The 15,620-nt window shown below is 47.0% G+C and overlaps 1 protein-coding gene across 1 annotated transcript in view; it reads left to right on the forward strand.

Moving 5' to 3' along the window:
* The window catches only part of LOC116979251 (sodium- and chloride-dependent neutral and basic amino acid transporter B(0+)-like), a 71,211-nt gene that overhangs the window by 20,987 nt on the left and 34,604 nt on the right, over positions 1-15,620 (forward strand). The window contains exons 4-8 of the mRNA XM_033030851.1: positions 1,110-1,277; positions 1,937-2,075; positions 4,114-4,246; positions 14,460-14,600; positions 14,901-15,129. Coding sequence (XP_032886742.1) covers positions 1,110-1,277; positions 1,937-2,075; positions 4,114-4,246; positions 14,460-14,600; positions 14,901-15,129 — 810 coding nt within the window. The remainder of the gene's footprint in view (positions 1-1,109; positions 1,278-1,936; positions 2,076-4,113; positions 4,247-14,459; positions 14,601-14,900; positions 15,130-15,620) is intronic.

Below are 15,620 nucleotides of genomic sequence, written 5' to 3' on the forward strand. Positions count from 1 at the left end.
GTCTCTGCAAGATGGAGGAGGGAGAGGTCACGACTCGCTGTCTTTAGTGGCTTTGCACCCTAATTCAAATGGTATGAATCTGCACTTGAATTTGGTGGGCTTGCACGCTGCTAGAAGTGGTAAGAAACTGCACTTGAATTTGGTGGCCTTATACCCTGCTTGAAATAGAATTTCAAGGATTAGCCGTGAGTCAACTACCAGCCCACCAGCCGTGAGTGAGTGAGATGCCAGCACAACAGGCTTGATTGACTGATACGCCAGCTCAAGAATCCATTTGGCGCACAATTTGCATACTAGTCCTCTGGAAACCAGTCCCTTCAGCCCACAACACCCATACTAGCGCTCCAGAAAGCCTCCCCTCCCAACTGGCCACCAATATTAGAATTTGTGGAGAGGTGGAATATTGCGTTGGATGACCAGCCCTCCTGTGTGATGCTGGGACCCAACGGGTCCCACTTAGTCTAGTATAAACTATAAATAGAAAATCTATTTTTATAAATTAAGTTTTTTTCCCCAAGTTAAAAAAACAAAGCTTTAATACAGAGGGACCAAGATGTCCTTAGACATGACACGATAAAGGTAGCATACTGGTTTGGCAATTGAGGAGGAAGGCATGGAGAATGTTACTCCTGCAATGATGTGGGGTAGGGAAACTGGTAAGGTACATGTACATGGATAGGACAGGTTTGGAGGGATATGGACCAAGCGCAGGCAAGTGGGATTAGCGTAGCTGGGACATTGTTGGTTGGTATGGCTGCGTTGGGCGGACGGGCCTGTTTCCACACTGCATCACTCTATGACTCTATAACATGTAGGGTTACTGCTCTCCAAACAAAGTTGTACATTTTAAATGTAAGATTGTACATTACACTGATATGTAATGTACAGTCTGTATCACATGCACACAGAGAAGCCAATCTGCGCGCCACCTTGGATCACAAGACTACTTATTCCCATGTCCTAAGTTGCTGCTGTTTTATTTCTCTGCATAATTTATCTGATTTTCCTTACTCCACATCCGTGTCGTAGCCACCAATCAAAATATGTTTAGTCAGTGGAATCTGCGTGAAATACTTTCTACAATAATCGCTTGTCTGTTCCGTTTCTAGGTGTGGGGATCACCATGGTCCTTTATGCGGCAATTAGTGAAATTTACTACTGCTGCATCAACGCCTACAGCCTGTTCTACCTGTTTGCTTCCTTCCAATCCCCGCTGCCGTGGTCAGACTGCTTCAGCTGGTGGGGTGCGGATGAAACCTGCAGCCGGACACCCAGAGGTACTGAGCGAACTCTGTTGGGTAAAGTGTCAGATCTTTCTTTGTCAGTCTAGGAATGGTTTTACTGTGGGATTGACGGTTTAAGGCATTGATATTATATTAACATCAAAAAGAAGGCTGCAGATGCTGGCAATTTGAAATAAACAGCTTCTTCCCCTCCATGTCACTAGGCTTCTGAATGGTCCTTCCACAAGCTAGGGTACTGTCCAATTCACCTCTACCCCATTGCAGACATTGACTGTCTCTGGAAGAAAGCTTATCACTGTACCTCAGTACAAGTGACAATAATAAACCTAAACCTAAAAACAAAGCCAGAAAATAAACTCAGCAGTTCAGGCTGCATTTGTGGAGAGAGAAACAGAGTTAATGTTTCAGGTTTATCAGAACTGGTGTTAAATGTTGAACAGTGAATTTTTAAAAATAAATTGGTTGATGGTATTGCTCACAGCAAAAGAACAGATTACAGCTTGTTTTTCTAGTCATTCTTAACTATTTTTTAGAAAATAGTTAAGAATGACTAGAAAAACAAGCTGTAATCTGTTCTTAATAATATAATATATATAATAATATAGTTCTTTTTTGTTTCCATGTTACAGTTAAGTGTAAATGTCATCACTCAAGAAGGTGTGTACTTTTAAACCCCACTTCGTATTTTCCAGATCCCCTCTGCAACCTCACTCTGGACGGCGAGTATTCTGGAATCGTTAATACAACTTGGCTGGAGGCAAACAACAAAACCTGTTCCAATGGATCAGTAATCCATGTTCCTCACCAGAGTCCAAGTGAACAATACTGGGAGTAAGTAACTTGCTGTACAGAGCACACACGGTACACTTTGTAGGGGAAAATGATTAGAAATGACCCTTGATTAGTACGGGTGTCAGAGGTTATGGGGAGAAGGCAGGAGAATGGGGTTAGGAGGGAGAGATGGATCAGCCATGATTGAATGGCGGAGTAGACTTGATGGGCCAAATGGCCTACTTCTGCTCCCATCACTTATGATGTTATAAAAGGTGAATGTCTAGTTTAACAAGTAAAATGGTGTAGGGTGCGAGTGGCGCTGCTTGTGGAGCTACAGACTTTCAGCGCTGGTGACCAGGGTTCAGACCTGACTTGGCTGTTGTCACTGTGGAGTTTGCAAGTTCTACCCGTGACCACATGGCTGTTCCCAGGGTGCTCTGGTTTCCTCCCACATCCCAAAGACGTGTGGGTCTGTACGTTAATTTAGTTTACTTTGGAGATACAGCTAGGAAACAGGTCCTTAGGCCCATCGAATCTGCACTGAGCAGCAATCCCCGCACACTAACACTATCCTGCACACATTTGGGATAGCTTACAATTTTACCAAGTTAATTAACCTACAAACCTGTACGTCTTTGAAGTGTGGGAGGAAACCGAAGCTCCCGGGGAAAACCGCCGCAGGTCATGGGAAGAGCGTACAAACTACGTACAGACAGCACCAGTAATCAGGATCAAATCTGGGTCTCTGGCGCTTTCCCGGAGGTTGCAGGTGGTTGCCGGAGGTTGCAGGTAGTGGAAACAGGTAGGGAGACTGACAAAAACCTCCGGGAACTGCACGGAAACCTTAGGTGGGGCACAAAGTCTCCAGAGGTTTCTGTCCGGTTTCCTAAGTGGGACAGGGGCATTAGACACTTCTCTCTGGTTGTGGTAGGAAGATTCAGTTGCCTGATAACAGCTAGGAAGGAACTCCCTGAATCTGGAGGTGTGCGTTTTCACACTTCTACATCTGGGAGAGGGGAGAAGAGGGAGTGGCCAGGGTGCAACTCGTCCTTGATTGTGCTGCTGGCCTTGCTGAGATAGCGTGGGGTATAAATGGAGTAAATAGAAGGAAAGTTCATTTGTGTGATGGTCTGTGCTGCATCCACAATTTGCTGCAATTTCTTGGATGTAACTGTTTCTAACCAAGCTGTGACGCATCCTGATAAAATGCTTTCTATTGTGCACCTGTAGAAAATGGAGAGAGTTGCAGGAGGCATGCCAAACTTCCTACGTCTTCTAATGAAGTAGAGGCGTTGGTATGCTTTCTTGGTCGTTGCTTCAATATAGGTGGTCCAGGAGAAGTTGTTGGTGATATTGACTCCTAGGAATTTGAAGTTTTCAACCATCTCTAGTTTAACGCCGTCAGATTCAAAGATTCAGATTAAAAATGTTATTGTCATTGTCAGTGTACAGTACAGAGATAACGAAATGCAGTTAGCATCTCCCTAGAAGAGCGACATAGAATATGAGCAATAAATAAATATATTTACGTGCATACAGACATAGTAGTGCAATTATTTTTTTCCTAGTGGAAGGAGTGTCTGGTGGGGGGGGGGGGGGGGTGGTTGGCAATCACCGAGCTACAGTGTTGAGTAGTGTAACAGCCACAGTGAGGAAGCTGTTCCTGGACCTGCTGGTCCAGCAACGGAGAGACCTGTAGCACCTCCCGGATAGTAAGAGGGTAAACAGTCTATGGTTGGGGTGAGAGCAGTCCTTGACGAAGCTGGTTGGTATGGATGCTCTCGATGGTGCAGCGGTAGAAGTTCACCAGAATCTGAGGAGACAGGTGGACCTTCTTTAGTCTCCTCGGGAAGAAGAGACGCTGGTGAGCATTCTTGACCAGAGTTGCGGTATTGTGGGTCCAAGAGAGGACATCGGAGATGTTGACCCCCAGAAACCTGAAGCTGGAAACACGTTCCACCTCCGTCCCGTTAATGTGGATGGGGGTGTGCGTGCCGCCCCTAGACTTTCTGAAGTCTACAATGTAAACTGGGGTATGTGTAACGTTTGCTTCCTGGTCGATCATTATCTCCTTTGTCTTTCTCTTGTCATTCAGTAAGGGGGTTCTACATCGGTCAACGTCAATAGATGAGATGGGAGAGATTGTTTGGAACCTGGCTCTCTGTCTACTTCTAGCCTGGTTCATCATCGGGGCCGCTCTATCTCGAGGAATCAAATCTTCAGGAAAGGTAAACTAACCAGCAACAGAAAGAGCTGAAGCAGCATTGAAAAAATGCTAAGTAGTACAACAATTCCACGAGAATGTACCTGGCGGCACAGTGGTGTTGGTAGTAGAGCTGCTGCCCCATAGCGCCAGAAATCCAGGCTCGATCCTGACTTCAGGTGCTGTGTGTGGAGTTTAAATATATTTTATTATATTAAATATAGGATGAAATCTTAATGTGCCTGTCCCACTTAGGCAATTTTTCAGCGGACTCCCGGTGACTGACAAGTTGCCGGCAGTCGCCTGAAACACCGGCAACTGGAATGGCGACTGCCAGAGTGGAACACACTCACACACAAACACATCGCTTCCTTCACCGCCCCGTTATGCAGGCGGGGAACAGGGCAAGCAGGGGGAGCGCTGTCTAAAAGGTTCACACGGGTGAAGCCAAGATGAAACGGACACACACCGCGATGAACAGGAAGGTTGGCGCTGTAAAAAGACAGCTAAAGCACAGTGTACAGTAAATCCTTTCAAAGCAGGGGGGAGGGGGGGAGAAGGAATGGAGACAACTTTTAAGAAGCCAGAGATACACGGCTGTGAAGCTCGGCGGACATTTAACATTCCCGGTCGGTTATCCTTCGTTCTGAAAAATACTGCTTACCTTTTTTTCCCAATCAGCCAATTAAATTCACCGGTCAGCACTGGCTAAAACCTACAAAAACCCTCGACATCCTGGCAATCCACCTATGGTTCGAGAATTCTCGCTACTTGCCATGGCGGCTCCATTCTAGTCGCCGCTAATTTTTCAACATGTTGAAAAATTCATGGCGACCATATGAGCCCGTGACTAGTTCCCAGAATGCAGGAACTCCTCACGACCATGAAGGCGACTCTCCGGCAACCACCCGCGAACATGTGGCGACCATGTGGCGACTGCACTCGCCTAAAAGTCGCCTAAGTGGAATAGGCCCATAAGTGAACCTTAACCTGATGAACCTGCATGGAGGAGAAAAATATGTAAACATTTAAGTGCTGGTACATAGCGTTTTGACGAAGGTCAAAAAACACATACCGAAACAAGCACACACATACACACATACGCATACATACAAGATGAGACTTTTAATAAGTACAGACTCCCCAATAATGTGCGTTGGGGAGATGATGAAGCTGTTTTTGAAATGAGGCCCTCCCCCTGACGTTACTGGAAGGTAGGGGGGGAGAGGAGAGGGGGGGAAGGAGAGGGGTCGAGAGGATGGAGGGGGAGAGGAGAGGGGGGGGGAGAGGAGAGGGGGAGGAGAGAGGGGGGGAGAGGAGAGGAGAGGGGGGGGAGAGGAGAGAGGAAAGGGGGGGAGAGGAGAGGGGGGAGAGGAGAGGGGGGAGGAGGAGGGGGGGAAGAGGAGGGGGGGAAGAGGAGGGGGGGGAGAGGAGAGGGGGGGGAGAGGAAAGGGGGGGAACCTAAAAAAACATTTTAGAACCAAAAAAGACACATTCTGCAAGCATTGTAGAACCAAAAGAGACACTTTTTGCAAACATTTTAGAACCAATAAACACTTTTTGCAAACATTTTAGAACCGATAGACACATTCTGCAAGCATTTTAGAACCACTAAGGACACTTACATTTGAGTAGACATGTGTTCAGTGTTATTCACAGCTCAGAGAAACGTGACCCTCTGCCTTCCTCCAGCTTGCAGACATTGATTGAGGCACACCACTTCCTGGTTTTATAGTCCCCCCCCCCCCTGCCGCCAGCAGGGGCAGCAGAGAGAATGGGGAATTTTGTAAAATCATTAATATCTCTGTCATTTTTCATCGACGGGAAAAATCCTCGGCACACATATGGCGGAGCGGGGCTCTGAGCAAGGTGGCCAAAAATGACGGCTGTAGGTGGCGGCGCTCTCTCGGAAATCGCAGCACAGATCGCCAAAACCGGTCAAGAACAGACTTTTAGTAATATAGAAAGATATAGATAGATAGATATAAAATTCTTAGAGGATTTGACAGGGTTGATGCAGGAAAATTGTTCCCGATGTTGGGGGAGTTCAGGACCAGGGGTCACAGTTTAAGAATAAGGGATCTGCCATTTAGGGCTGAGATGAGGAAAAAACATTTTCATCCAGAGAGTTGTGAATCTGTGGAATTCTCTGCTACAGAAGGCAGTGGAGGCCTACTCACTACATGTGTTCAAGAGTGAATTGGATTTAGCTCTTAGAGCTAAGGGAATCAAGGGATATTGGGAAAAAGCTGGAACGAGGTACTGATTTTTGATGATCTGCCATGATCATATTGAATGGCACAAATGGCCGACTCCTGCACTATTTTCTATAGTTCTTGCTTTCTCCACATTTCCCTTGATTTCATTAGTCCTATGAGATAAATCTGAAGAAGGGTCTCGATCGGAAACGTCACCCATTCCTTCTCTCCAGAGATGTTGCCTGTCCTACAGAGTCAGTCCAGCATTTCGTGTCTACCTTGAATTTAAACTAGCATCTGCAGTTCTTTCCTTCGCACCATACTCCAGGTGCGGTCTCACCAAGGCCCTGTACAAGTGCAGTAGGACCTCCTTGCTCCTAAACTCAAATCCTCTCGCAATGAAGGCCAACATGCCATTAGCTTTCTTCACTGCCTGCTGTACCTGCATGCTTACTTTCAGTGACTGATGTACAAGCTCACTCACATTTTGGTGCATCTCCTCTTTTCCAAATCTGACACCATTCAGATAATCTGCCTTCCTGTTCTTGCCACCAAAGTGGATGACCTCACATTATACTGCATCTGCCCACTCACCCAACCTATCCAAGTCACCCTGCAGCCTCATAGTATCCTCTTCGCAGCTCACACTGCCACCCAGGTTTGTGTCATCCGCAAACTTGGAGATGTTACATTTAATTCCCTCGTCTAAATTGTTAATATATATTGTAAATAACTGGATTCCCAGCACTGAACCTTGCAGCACCCCATTAACCACTGCCTGCCATTCTGAAGGGGACCTGTTAATCCATATTTGCTTCCTGTCTGCCAACCAGTCTATCCAACCCCCAATACCATGCACTCTAATTTTGCACACTAATCTCTTTAGTGGGACCTTGTCAAAGGCTTTTTGAAAGTGCACACCACATTCACTGGCTCTCCCTCATCCATTCTACTTTGTAACCAGTGATGGAAATAGGTTTTTAGGAACTAGGGGTACTTTAAGGTCCGTGAGGCTGAGGATGGGAAGGAAGTGGGGGGGGGGGGGGAATTTTTTTATGTGCGGTCATACACATGTAAGAGTACAAGAATGCATAACTTGTTCATTGTGTATTTATAATATCGTTTATTGTGTATTATATGTCATAGCTGCTTTTTTGCATCTCTCTCTCTCTCTGTGTTGGTTGCTGCCATCGTCTGCTTCGGTGAGGGAAGCAGGTCGGTGATTGATCAAAAGGCCCCCTGACTCACATGGCTATCTGGACTACACGTCTTCCCACCCTGCCCCCTGTAAAGACTCCATCCCCTACTCCCAATTCCTCCGCCTACGCCGCATCTGTTCCCAGGATGAGACATTTCATACCAGGGCATCGGAAATGTCCTCGTTCTTCAGGGAACGGGGATTCCCCTCCGCCACCATAGATGAGGCTCACACCAGGGTCTCATCCATACCCCGTAACACTGCTCTCTCTCCCCATCCCCGCACACGCAACAAGGGCAGAGTCCCTCTGGTCCTCACCTTTCACCCCACCAGCCGGCAAATACAACACATAATCCTCCGCCATTTCCGCCACCTCCAACGTGACCCCACCACTCGCCACATCTTCCCATCTCCCCCCATGTCTGCCTTCCGCAAAGACCGTTCCTCCGCAACTCCCTCGTCAATTCTTCCCTTCCCTCCCGCACCACCCCCTACCCGGGCACTTTCCGTTGCAACCGCAAGAAATGCAACACCTGTCCCTTCACCTCCCCCCTCGACTCCATTCAAGGTCCCAAGCAGTCGTTCCAGGTGCGACAAAGGTTCACCTGTATCTCCTCCAACCTCATCTACTGCATCCGCTGCTCTAGATGTCAGCTGATTTACATCGGTGAGACCAAGCGTAGGTTGGGCGATCGTTTCGCCGAACACCTCCGCTCAGTCCGCAATAACCTACCTGACCTCCCGGTGGCTCAGCACTTCAACTCCCCCTCCCATTCCCAATCCGACCTCTCTGTCCTGGGTCTCCTCCATTGCCAGAGTGAGCAACAGCGGAAATTGGTGGAACAGCACCTCATATTCCGTCTGGGGACCTTGCGTCCTTATGGCATTAACATTGAATTCTCCCAATTTGGCTAGCCCTTGCTGTCTCCTCCCCTTCCTTAACCCTCTAGCTGTCTCCTCCCACCCTCCCATCCGCCCGCCCTCGGGCTCCTCCTCCTCCTCCCCTTTTCCTTCTTTCTTTCCCCCCCCCACCACCCATCAGTCTGAAGAAGGGTTTCGGCCCGAAACATCGCCTATTTCCTTCGCTCCATAGATGCTGCTGCACCCGCTGAGTTTCCCCAGCAATTTTGTGTACCCTAGGAGACTGTCTGGTTGGCCGCCAAGTGACCAGTGTATTATGTGATTGGACACAATGTCCCTGGAGACAGCGGTTGATTGGACGGGAGTAGACCGATTTGTTGATTGTACGGGAATTTTAAGGGAAGCTGGTCGATGATTAGACGCAATTCCCTTAGACACAGCGGTTGATTGGCCGCCAAATAATCAGGCACAAGGAAAACAATAAAATCGGAATTCTGATTTAAATTGGAAGAATATCATGCCTGATTCGCAGCAAAGATACTAGTATCCGCACTAGCATCTTTGATCTGCACTTCCTTCCTATTGAAGAAGAACCCTGGCCCGAAACAACTCCTAATCCATTCCCTCCACAGATGCTGCCTAGCCCTCTGAGTTCCTCCAGCGCTCTGTTTTTTATTTAACTCGTGAAATTGAAGTTAGACATAAAGCTGGAGTAACTCTGTGGGACAGGCAGCGACTGGAGAGCAGACCCTTCTTCAGACTGAACTGAACTCTCGTCGGTGAGAATACTTGTGATTGTCTGCAGAAGACTCGACCCGAAACCTCACTAGAATTTAGGAGATTGAGGGGGGATCTTATAGAAACTTACAAAATTCTTAAGGGGTTGGACAGGCTAGATGTAGGAAGATTGTTCTCGATGTTGGGGAAGTCCAGGACAAGGGGTCACAGCTTAAGGATAGAGGGGAAACCCTTTAAGACCGAGATGTGAAAAACATTTTTCACACAGAGAGTGGTGAATCTCTGGAACTCTCTGCCACAGAAGGTAGTTGAGGCCAGTTCATTGGCTATATTTAAGAGGGAGTTAGATGTGGCCCTTGTGGCTAAAGGGATCAGGTGGCATGGAGAGAAGGCAGGTACGGGATACTGAGTTGGATGATCAGCCATGATCATATTGAATGGCGGTGCAGGCTCGAAGGGCCCAGGAAGGAACCGCAGATGCAGCCGTACCCACAAAACGCCAAATTATTCCGGGAATGCCGAGGCGAGAGGGTGAGAGCGAGAGAGATCCAAAGGACAGATTCGGATCACAACTACGCCTCGCTGAGACCTCGCGAGAAGTTTCAAACCTACGGCCCCCTTCCAGTTCGAGCCACGTGGACCAAGATACCATGTTGTAAACAACCACGTTCGCTACTTTGACTGGGAGTTTGCGTTCCGCCACAGTCACGCCAGCAATTTACAGCTGTTCGATATCCGCTTCAGGAAGGAGTGGGTGGTCTACGAGTTGAGCATCCAGGAGGTGAACTCGCTTTATGGCGGAGAGACGCCAGGTCTGATGAGGGCCAAGTTCTTAGACAGTCATTATGGAATTGGGAAAAGTTCCAATGAGCTGGTGAAAGACGTGGACTGCTCTTACAGCGCCACTTTCCTCCACACTGTCCATCTCATGGAGACTGGAAACCAAAGATCCCATAGCGGCGGAGCCAGATAGTCCACTCGACAAAAAAGCCGTAGTAGGGTCAGGGTAAACTTCAGCACCATTTCCATAACCTCTTCCATCTCTGCTCTAGTATCTTTGTTTTAGTCATGACTTCTTCATGCACAAATCATCTTTTTTTTCTCAGCTGCAGGTGATCATTTTGATATTCCTGACTAGTCCTTCTTATTAACTTTGAACATACAAAATATTGCTATTTGGAAGGAGCTCCAGAAAATCCTGCTCCCACTCAAGCCATCCTCCCCCCTCCCTCCCTTTCCTCCGACGTGCACACGGAGCGATCGCTGGCCCCCTTTTTTTTGTTAAACATCTATTTCCCCTTTACCATTTCCATACTTTTTCGATAGCTACCATGACCCGTTTGATGTCATCCTTCGCCCTGCTCATGGTCTCGGCCCGCACCGATCTGCCGGACATGCTGTGTGTGTGTGTGTGTGTGTTTGTTTGGCAGAGTCTGAGGGGAGAAGCGCCGGCACCAAGAGCGAGCGAACGCGCGGTGAGACAGACGAAAGCAACGATCATAGAGCGGAATAGGTGACATTTCGGGTCGAGACCCTTCTTCAGACTGACAGTCAAGAGAAAGGGAAACGGGAGATATCGGCATATCTTCCATTCATTGGTCCTTAGTACCGTCCATATCTTTTGTTCCTCTTTCCCCTGACTCAGTCGGAAGAAGGCTCGACCCAAAATGGCATCTATTCCGCTCTATGATCGATGCTTTCGTCCGTCTGTCCGCTCGCCCTTGGATTAAGTAGTGCAGGATAAAGCTGCGAATTCACGCACAGGATGGAAACTGGAAACTAAAAAGTAGGGGAACGCCGTCTGTGTGATATATTATCTGTCTGAGATATTAATGATTTTACAAAATTCCCCAAATTTTAGTCAAGCATAATTTCCTTTCAGAAATCAATGCTGATTCTGACCGATCCTGTCACTGCCTTCCAAATGCACTGCTATTACATCTTTAATAATTGACTCAAGCATCTTCCTAACTACCGATGTAAGGCTAACTGGTCTATAATTTAATTTTCCCTCCCTCCTTCCTTAAAAAGTAGGGTTACATTAGCTACCCTCCAGTCCACAGGAACTGATTCAGAGTCTATAGAACATTGTCACCTATGCATCCACAATTTCTTGAGTACTCTGGGATGCAGACCGTCAGGCCCTGGGGATTTATCTGCCTTCACTCCCAACAGTTTACCTAACACCATTTCCTGATTAATGTAGATTCCCTTAGTTCCTCCCACTAGATCCTCGGTCACCTAGTATTTCTGGGAGATTGTTTGTGTCTTCCTTAGTGAAGACAGAACCAAAGTACTTATTTAACTGTTCTGCCATTTCCTTGCTTTCCATTATTAATTCACCTGTTTCAGATTGTAAGGGATCCACATTTGTCTTCACTCATCTTTTCCTTTTTACATATCTAAAGAAGCTTTTACGGTCAGTATTTATTTTATCCGCAAGCTTTCTTTCATGCTCTTTTTCCCCCTTCTTAGTTAACTCCTTTGTCCTCCTCTGTTGAGTTCTAAATTTCTCCCAGTCTTTGATTTGCTGCTTCTTCTGGCCAATTTAATTGCCTCTTCCTTGGATTTAACACTATCCTTGATTTCCTTTGTTAGCCACGGTTGAGCTGTTTTCCCCGTTTTATTTTTTCGCCAGACAGGGATGAACAATTTTTGGAGTTCATCCATGCGGTCTTTAAATCGGGTTCGGGATGTTGGGTGGTAGAGGCAAGACCAGTTAGTCTGACATCAGCAGTGGAAAATAATATTAAAGATGTAATAGCAGCGCATTTGGAAGGCAGTGACAGGACCGGTCCAAGTCAGCATGGATTTATGAAGAGGAAATCATGCTTGACTAATCTTCTGGAATTTATGGAGAATGTTACAAGTAGAATGTATAAGGGAGAGCCAGTGAATGTGGTGTATCTGGACGTTCAAAAAGACTTTGACCGTACTTCTGATCCCACACAAGAGATTAGTGTGCAAAATGAGAGCTCCCAGCCTTGGTCATCCTGGAGCCATGTCTCCGTAATCCGAACTATATCACATCCGTTAACTATAGATTATATAGTATAGGTTTAAGATGAGGGTAAAGTTTAAACGAGAAGTATGGGGCTAGATTTTTTAAGCAGAGCAAAGGAGGAAAATCGATCACATACAGACAGATGAGTTTATCTTGGCATCGTGTTCAGGTCTTTGGAAGGGGTAGGATGGGGACCCACAGTCCCGTTTATATCAATGGTCGATGGTGGAAAGCGTCAAGAGCTTCAAATTCCTGGGCGTGCATATTTCCGAAGATCTCTCCTGGTCCCAGAAATCTGATGCAATTATAAAGAAAGCACATCAGTGCCTCTACTTCCTGAGAAGGTTACGGAGAGTCGGTATGTCAAGGAGGACTCTCCCGAACTTCTGCAGATGCACAGTAGAGAGCATCGTAGCTTGGTTCGGCAACTTGTGCGCCCAGGAGTGGAAAAGACTGCAAAAGGTTGTAAACACTGCCCAGTCCATCATCGGCTCTGACCTCCCTGCCATCGAGGGGATCTACTACAGTCGCTTCCTCAAAAAAGGCTGGCAGCATCATCAAGGACTCACACCATCCTGCTCACACACTCATCTCTCCGCTGCCTTCAGGTAGAAGGTACAGGAGCCTGAAATCTGCAACATCCAGGTTCAGGAACAGCTACTTCCCCAAAGCCATCAGACTATTAAACTCAACTCAAACAAAAATCTGACTTTAATAGCCTATTGCACTTTATATGCTTATTTATGTGTGTATATCTATATTACTAAAAGTCTGTTCTTGACCGGTTTTGGCCATCTGTGCTGCGATTTCCGAGAGAACGCCACCACCTACGGCCGTCATTTTTGGCCACCTTGCTCAGAGCCCCGCTCCGCCGTATGTTGATGAAAAATGACAGAGATATTAATGATTTTACAAAATTCCCCATTCTCCCTGCCGGCGGCAGGGGGGAGGGACTATAAAACCAGGAAGTGGTGTGCCTCAATCAGTGTCTGCAAGCTGGAGGAAGGCAGAGGGTCACATTTCTCTGAGCTGTGAATAACACTGAACACATGTCTACTCAAATGTAAGTGTCCTTAGTGGTTCTAAAACGCTTGCAGAATGTGTCTATTGGTTCTAAAATGTTTGCAAAAAGTGTTTATTAGTTCTAAAATGTTTGCAAAAAGTGTTTATTAGTTCTAAAATGTTTGCAAAAAGTGTCTCTTTTGGTTCTACAATGCTTGCAGAAATGTGTCTTTTTTGGTTCTAAAATGTTTTTTTAGGTTCTCCCCCACTCACCTCTCCCCCCCCCGCTCTCCTCTCCCCCCTCACCTCCCCCCCCCGCTCTCCTCTCCCCCCCCTCTCCTCTCCCCCCCCTCTCCTCTCCCCCCTCTCCTTTCCCCCCTCTCCTCCTCTCCTCTCCTCCCGCCCTCCTCTTCCCCCCTCTTTTTCTCCCCACCCTCCCCTCCCCCACCATTCCTCCCCTAAACCCCCTCCCCTCCACACAACCCTACCCCTTTCCCTCCACCCTCCCCCTCCCTCCCTGCTCCTCACCTCACCCCCCTCTCAGCACCCCCTCTCTCTCCCCCTCACTCTCACCCTCTCTCGCTCCTCCCCACCTTTCCCCCCTCACCCACTCTCCCTCTTGTCCTCCTCTCCACCCCCCTGTCCCTCTTGCCCCTCTCTCTGTGGCTCTGTCTCTCACTCTGCCTCTGCCCCTTCTCTCTCTGCCCTCACTCTCTACCCCCGCCGCCCCCCCCCCCCCCCGCCTCTCTAGATGTGAGTGCAAGTTGGGGGCTATGCGTCAGTAGATAGGGTGGTTATAGGGTAAAATGAGCAAATTAATAATATTCATATAATATCAAGGGGGTAATTAGCGTGAGTGCGGGGCGGGGGGGGGGTAGTGAGTGTGTGTGACGCTGCGTGCCGCCTCCCTTCCCCCCACAACTGCACGCTGGGGGAACAGACCCAACGGGTCTGCACTTGGTCTAGTATATATATATATATTCAATAGTATATGGACACACTGATCTGCTCTGTATTTATTTATGCCTACAATATTCTGTTGTGCTGAAGCAAAGCAAGAATTTGATTGTCCTATCTGGGACACATGACAATAAACTATCTTGAATCCTGTACGGATGTTGTAGCCAACGAGCCCCATTCCTGTGTTATATTTTCTATATTCTATGTAATTTTTTATTCAATTGGATTCAGTGGTCCAACAACACAGGACAATCTAACAATCCCTCTCCCTGACCAGGTGGTTTATTTCACTGCCACATTCCCGTACGTGGTTCTGACCATACTTCTGATCCGAGGACTGACCCTTGAGGGAGCCCGGAAAGGGATTGAATTCTATATTGGAAACCAGTCGGACTTCTCAAAGCTGGCTGATGCTGAGGTAAATCACTGAATGACCCATCAAGTTCTAGATGTGCTTTTATTGTATGAACTATTTCTTTCTTCCCTTCATTGATTGTGCTGAACGTTATTTGGGAATTGGTGCTCATGTGTGAGATCTAATTCCGTGGTGTGCACGGCGACCAGTGATCACCACGTACACCAGCTGAAACCTACATACTAGGGACAATTTCCAATTGTACTGAAGAAAATTAATCTACAACCATTTTGTTCTTTGTGTGGTTGAATTTATTTGAGTAAAATTTTGCCATGCAGACTAATTTTACCATCTGTGCAACAGGTCTGGAAAGATGCAGCAACACAGATTTTTTATTCGCTTTCAGTGGGTTCCGGCAGTCTAATAACCCTATCATCCTACAACAAATTCCACAACAACTGTTACAGAGACACCATCATTGTCTGTGTAGTGAACTGTGCCACGAGTGTGTTTGCCGGATTTGTCATCTTCTCCGTCCTGGGACACATGGCTCACGTACAGGATAAGCCTGTTTCAGAAGTCGTTCAGTCAGGTAAAGCAAATTCAGCGAAGATCACCCAGGTATGGCCCTCTTTCTGAAACCAATCCTCCATCAGATGAGAAATTGTACAAAACTACACCATATTTCTTGTAAGAATTGATCTTAAGTCCCAAAGTAATACAACAATTGGTGATGTGCAGGGAAGTCTTTGTTTACATGGAGGGTGTGAGTGTGTGGAATGCATTGCCAGGGCTGGAGGTGGAGGCATTTATGAGATTTTCAATAGACACATGGATATGCAGCGAATGGAGAGATATGGATCACGTGCAGGCAGATGTGATTTGTTTAATTTGTCATCATGTTTGGCACACATATTGAGGGTCGAAGGGCCATGTTTTGTGCTGTACTGTTCTGTGTTAACACTGGTACTAGGTTACACTGACAGATTAAAGGTGAATCAGGAGTCGGAATGTCACCAAATTACTCATCATGCGTTCAGAACATGTTTTAAATTCCCTGGAAATGTATTTCATATTGATTAA

The sequence above is a fragment of the Amblyraja radiata genome, chromosome 12 (genome assembly GCF_010909765.2).
Source record: "Amblyraja radiata isolate CabotCenter1 chromosome 12, sAmbRad1.1.pri, whole genome shotgun sequence".
Classification (NCBI taxonomy): Eukaryota; Metazoa; Chordata; class Chondrichthyes; order Rajiformes; family Rajidae; genus Amblyraja; species Amblyraja radiata.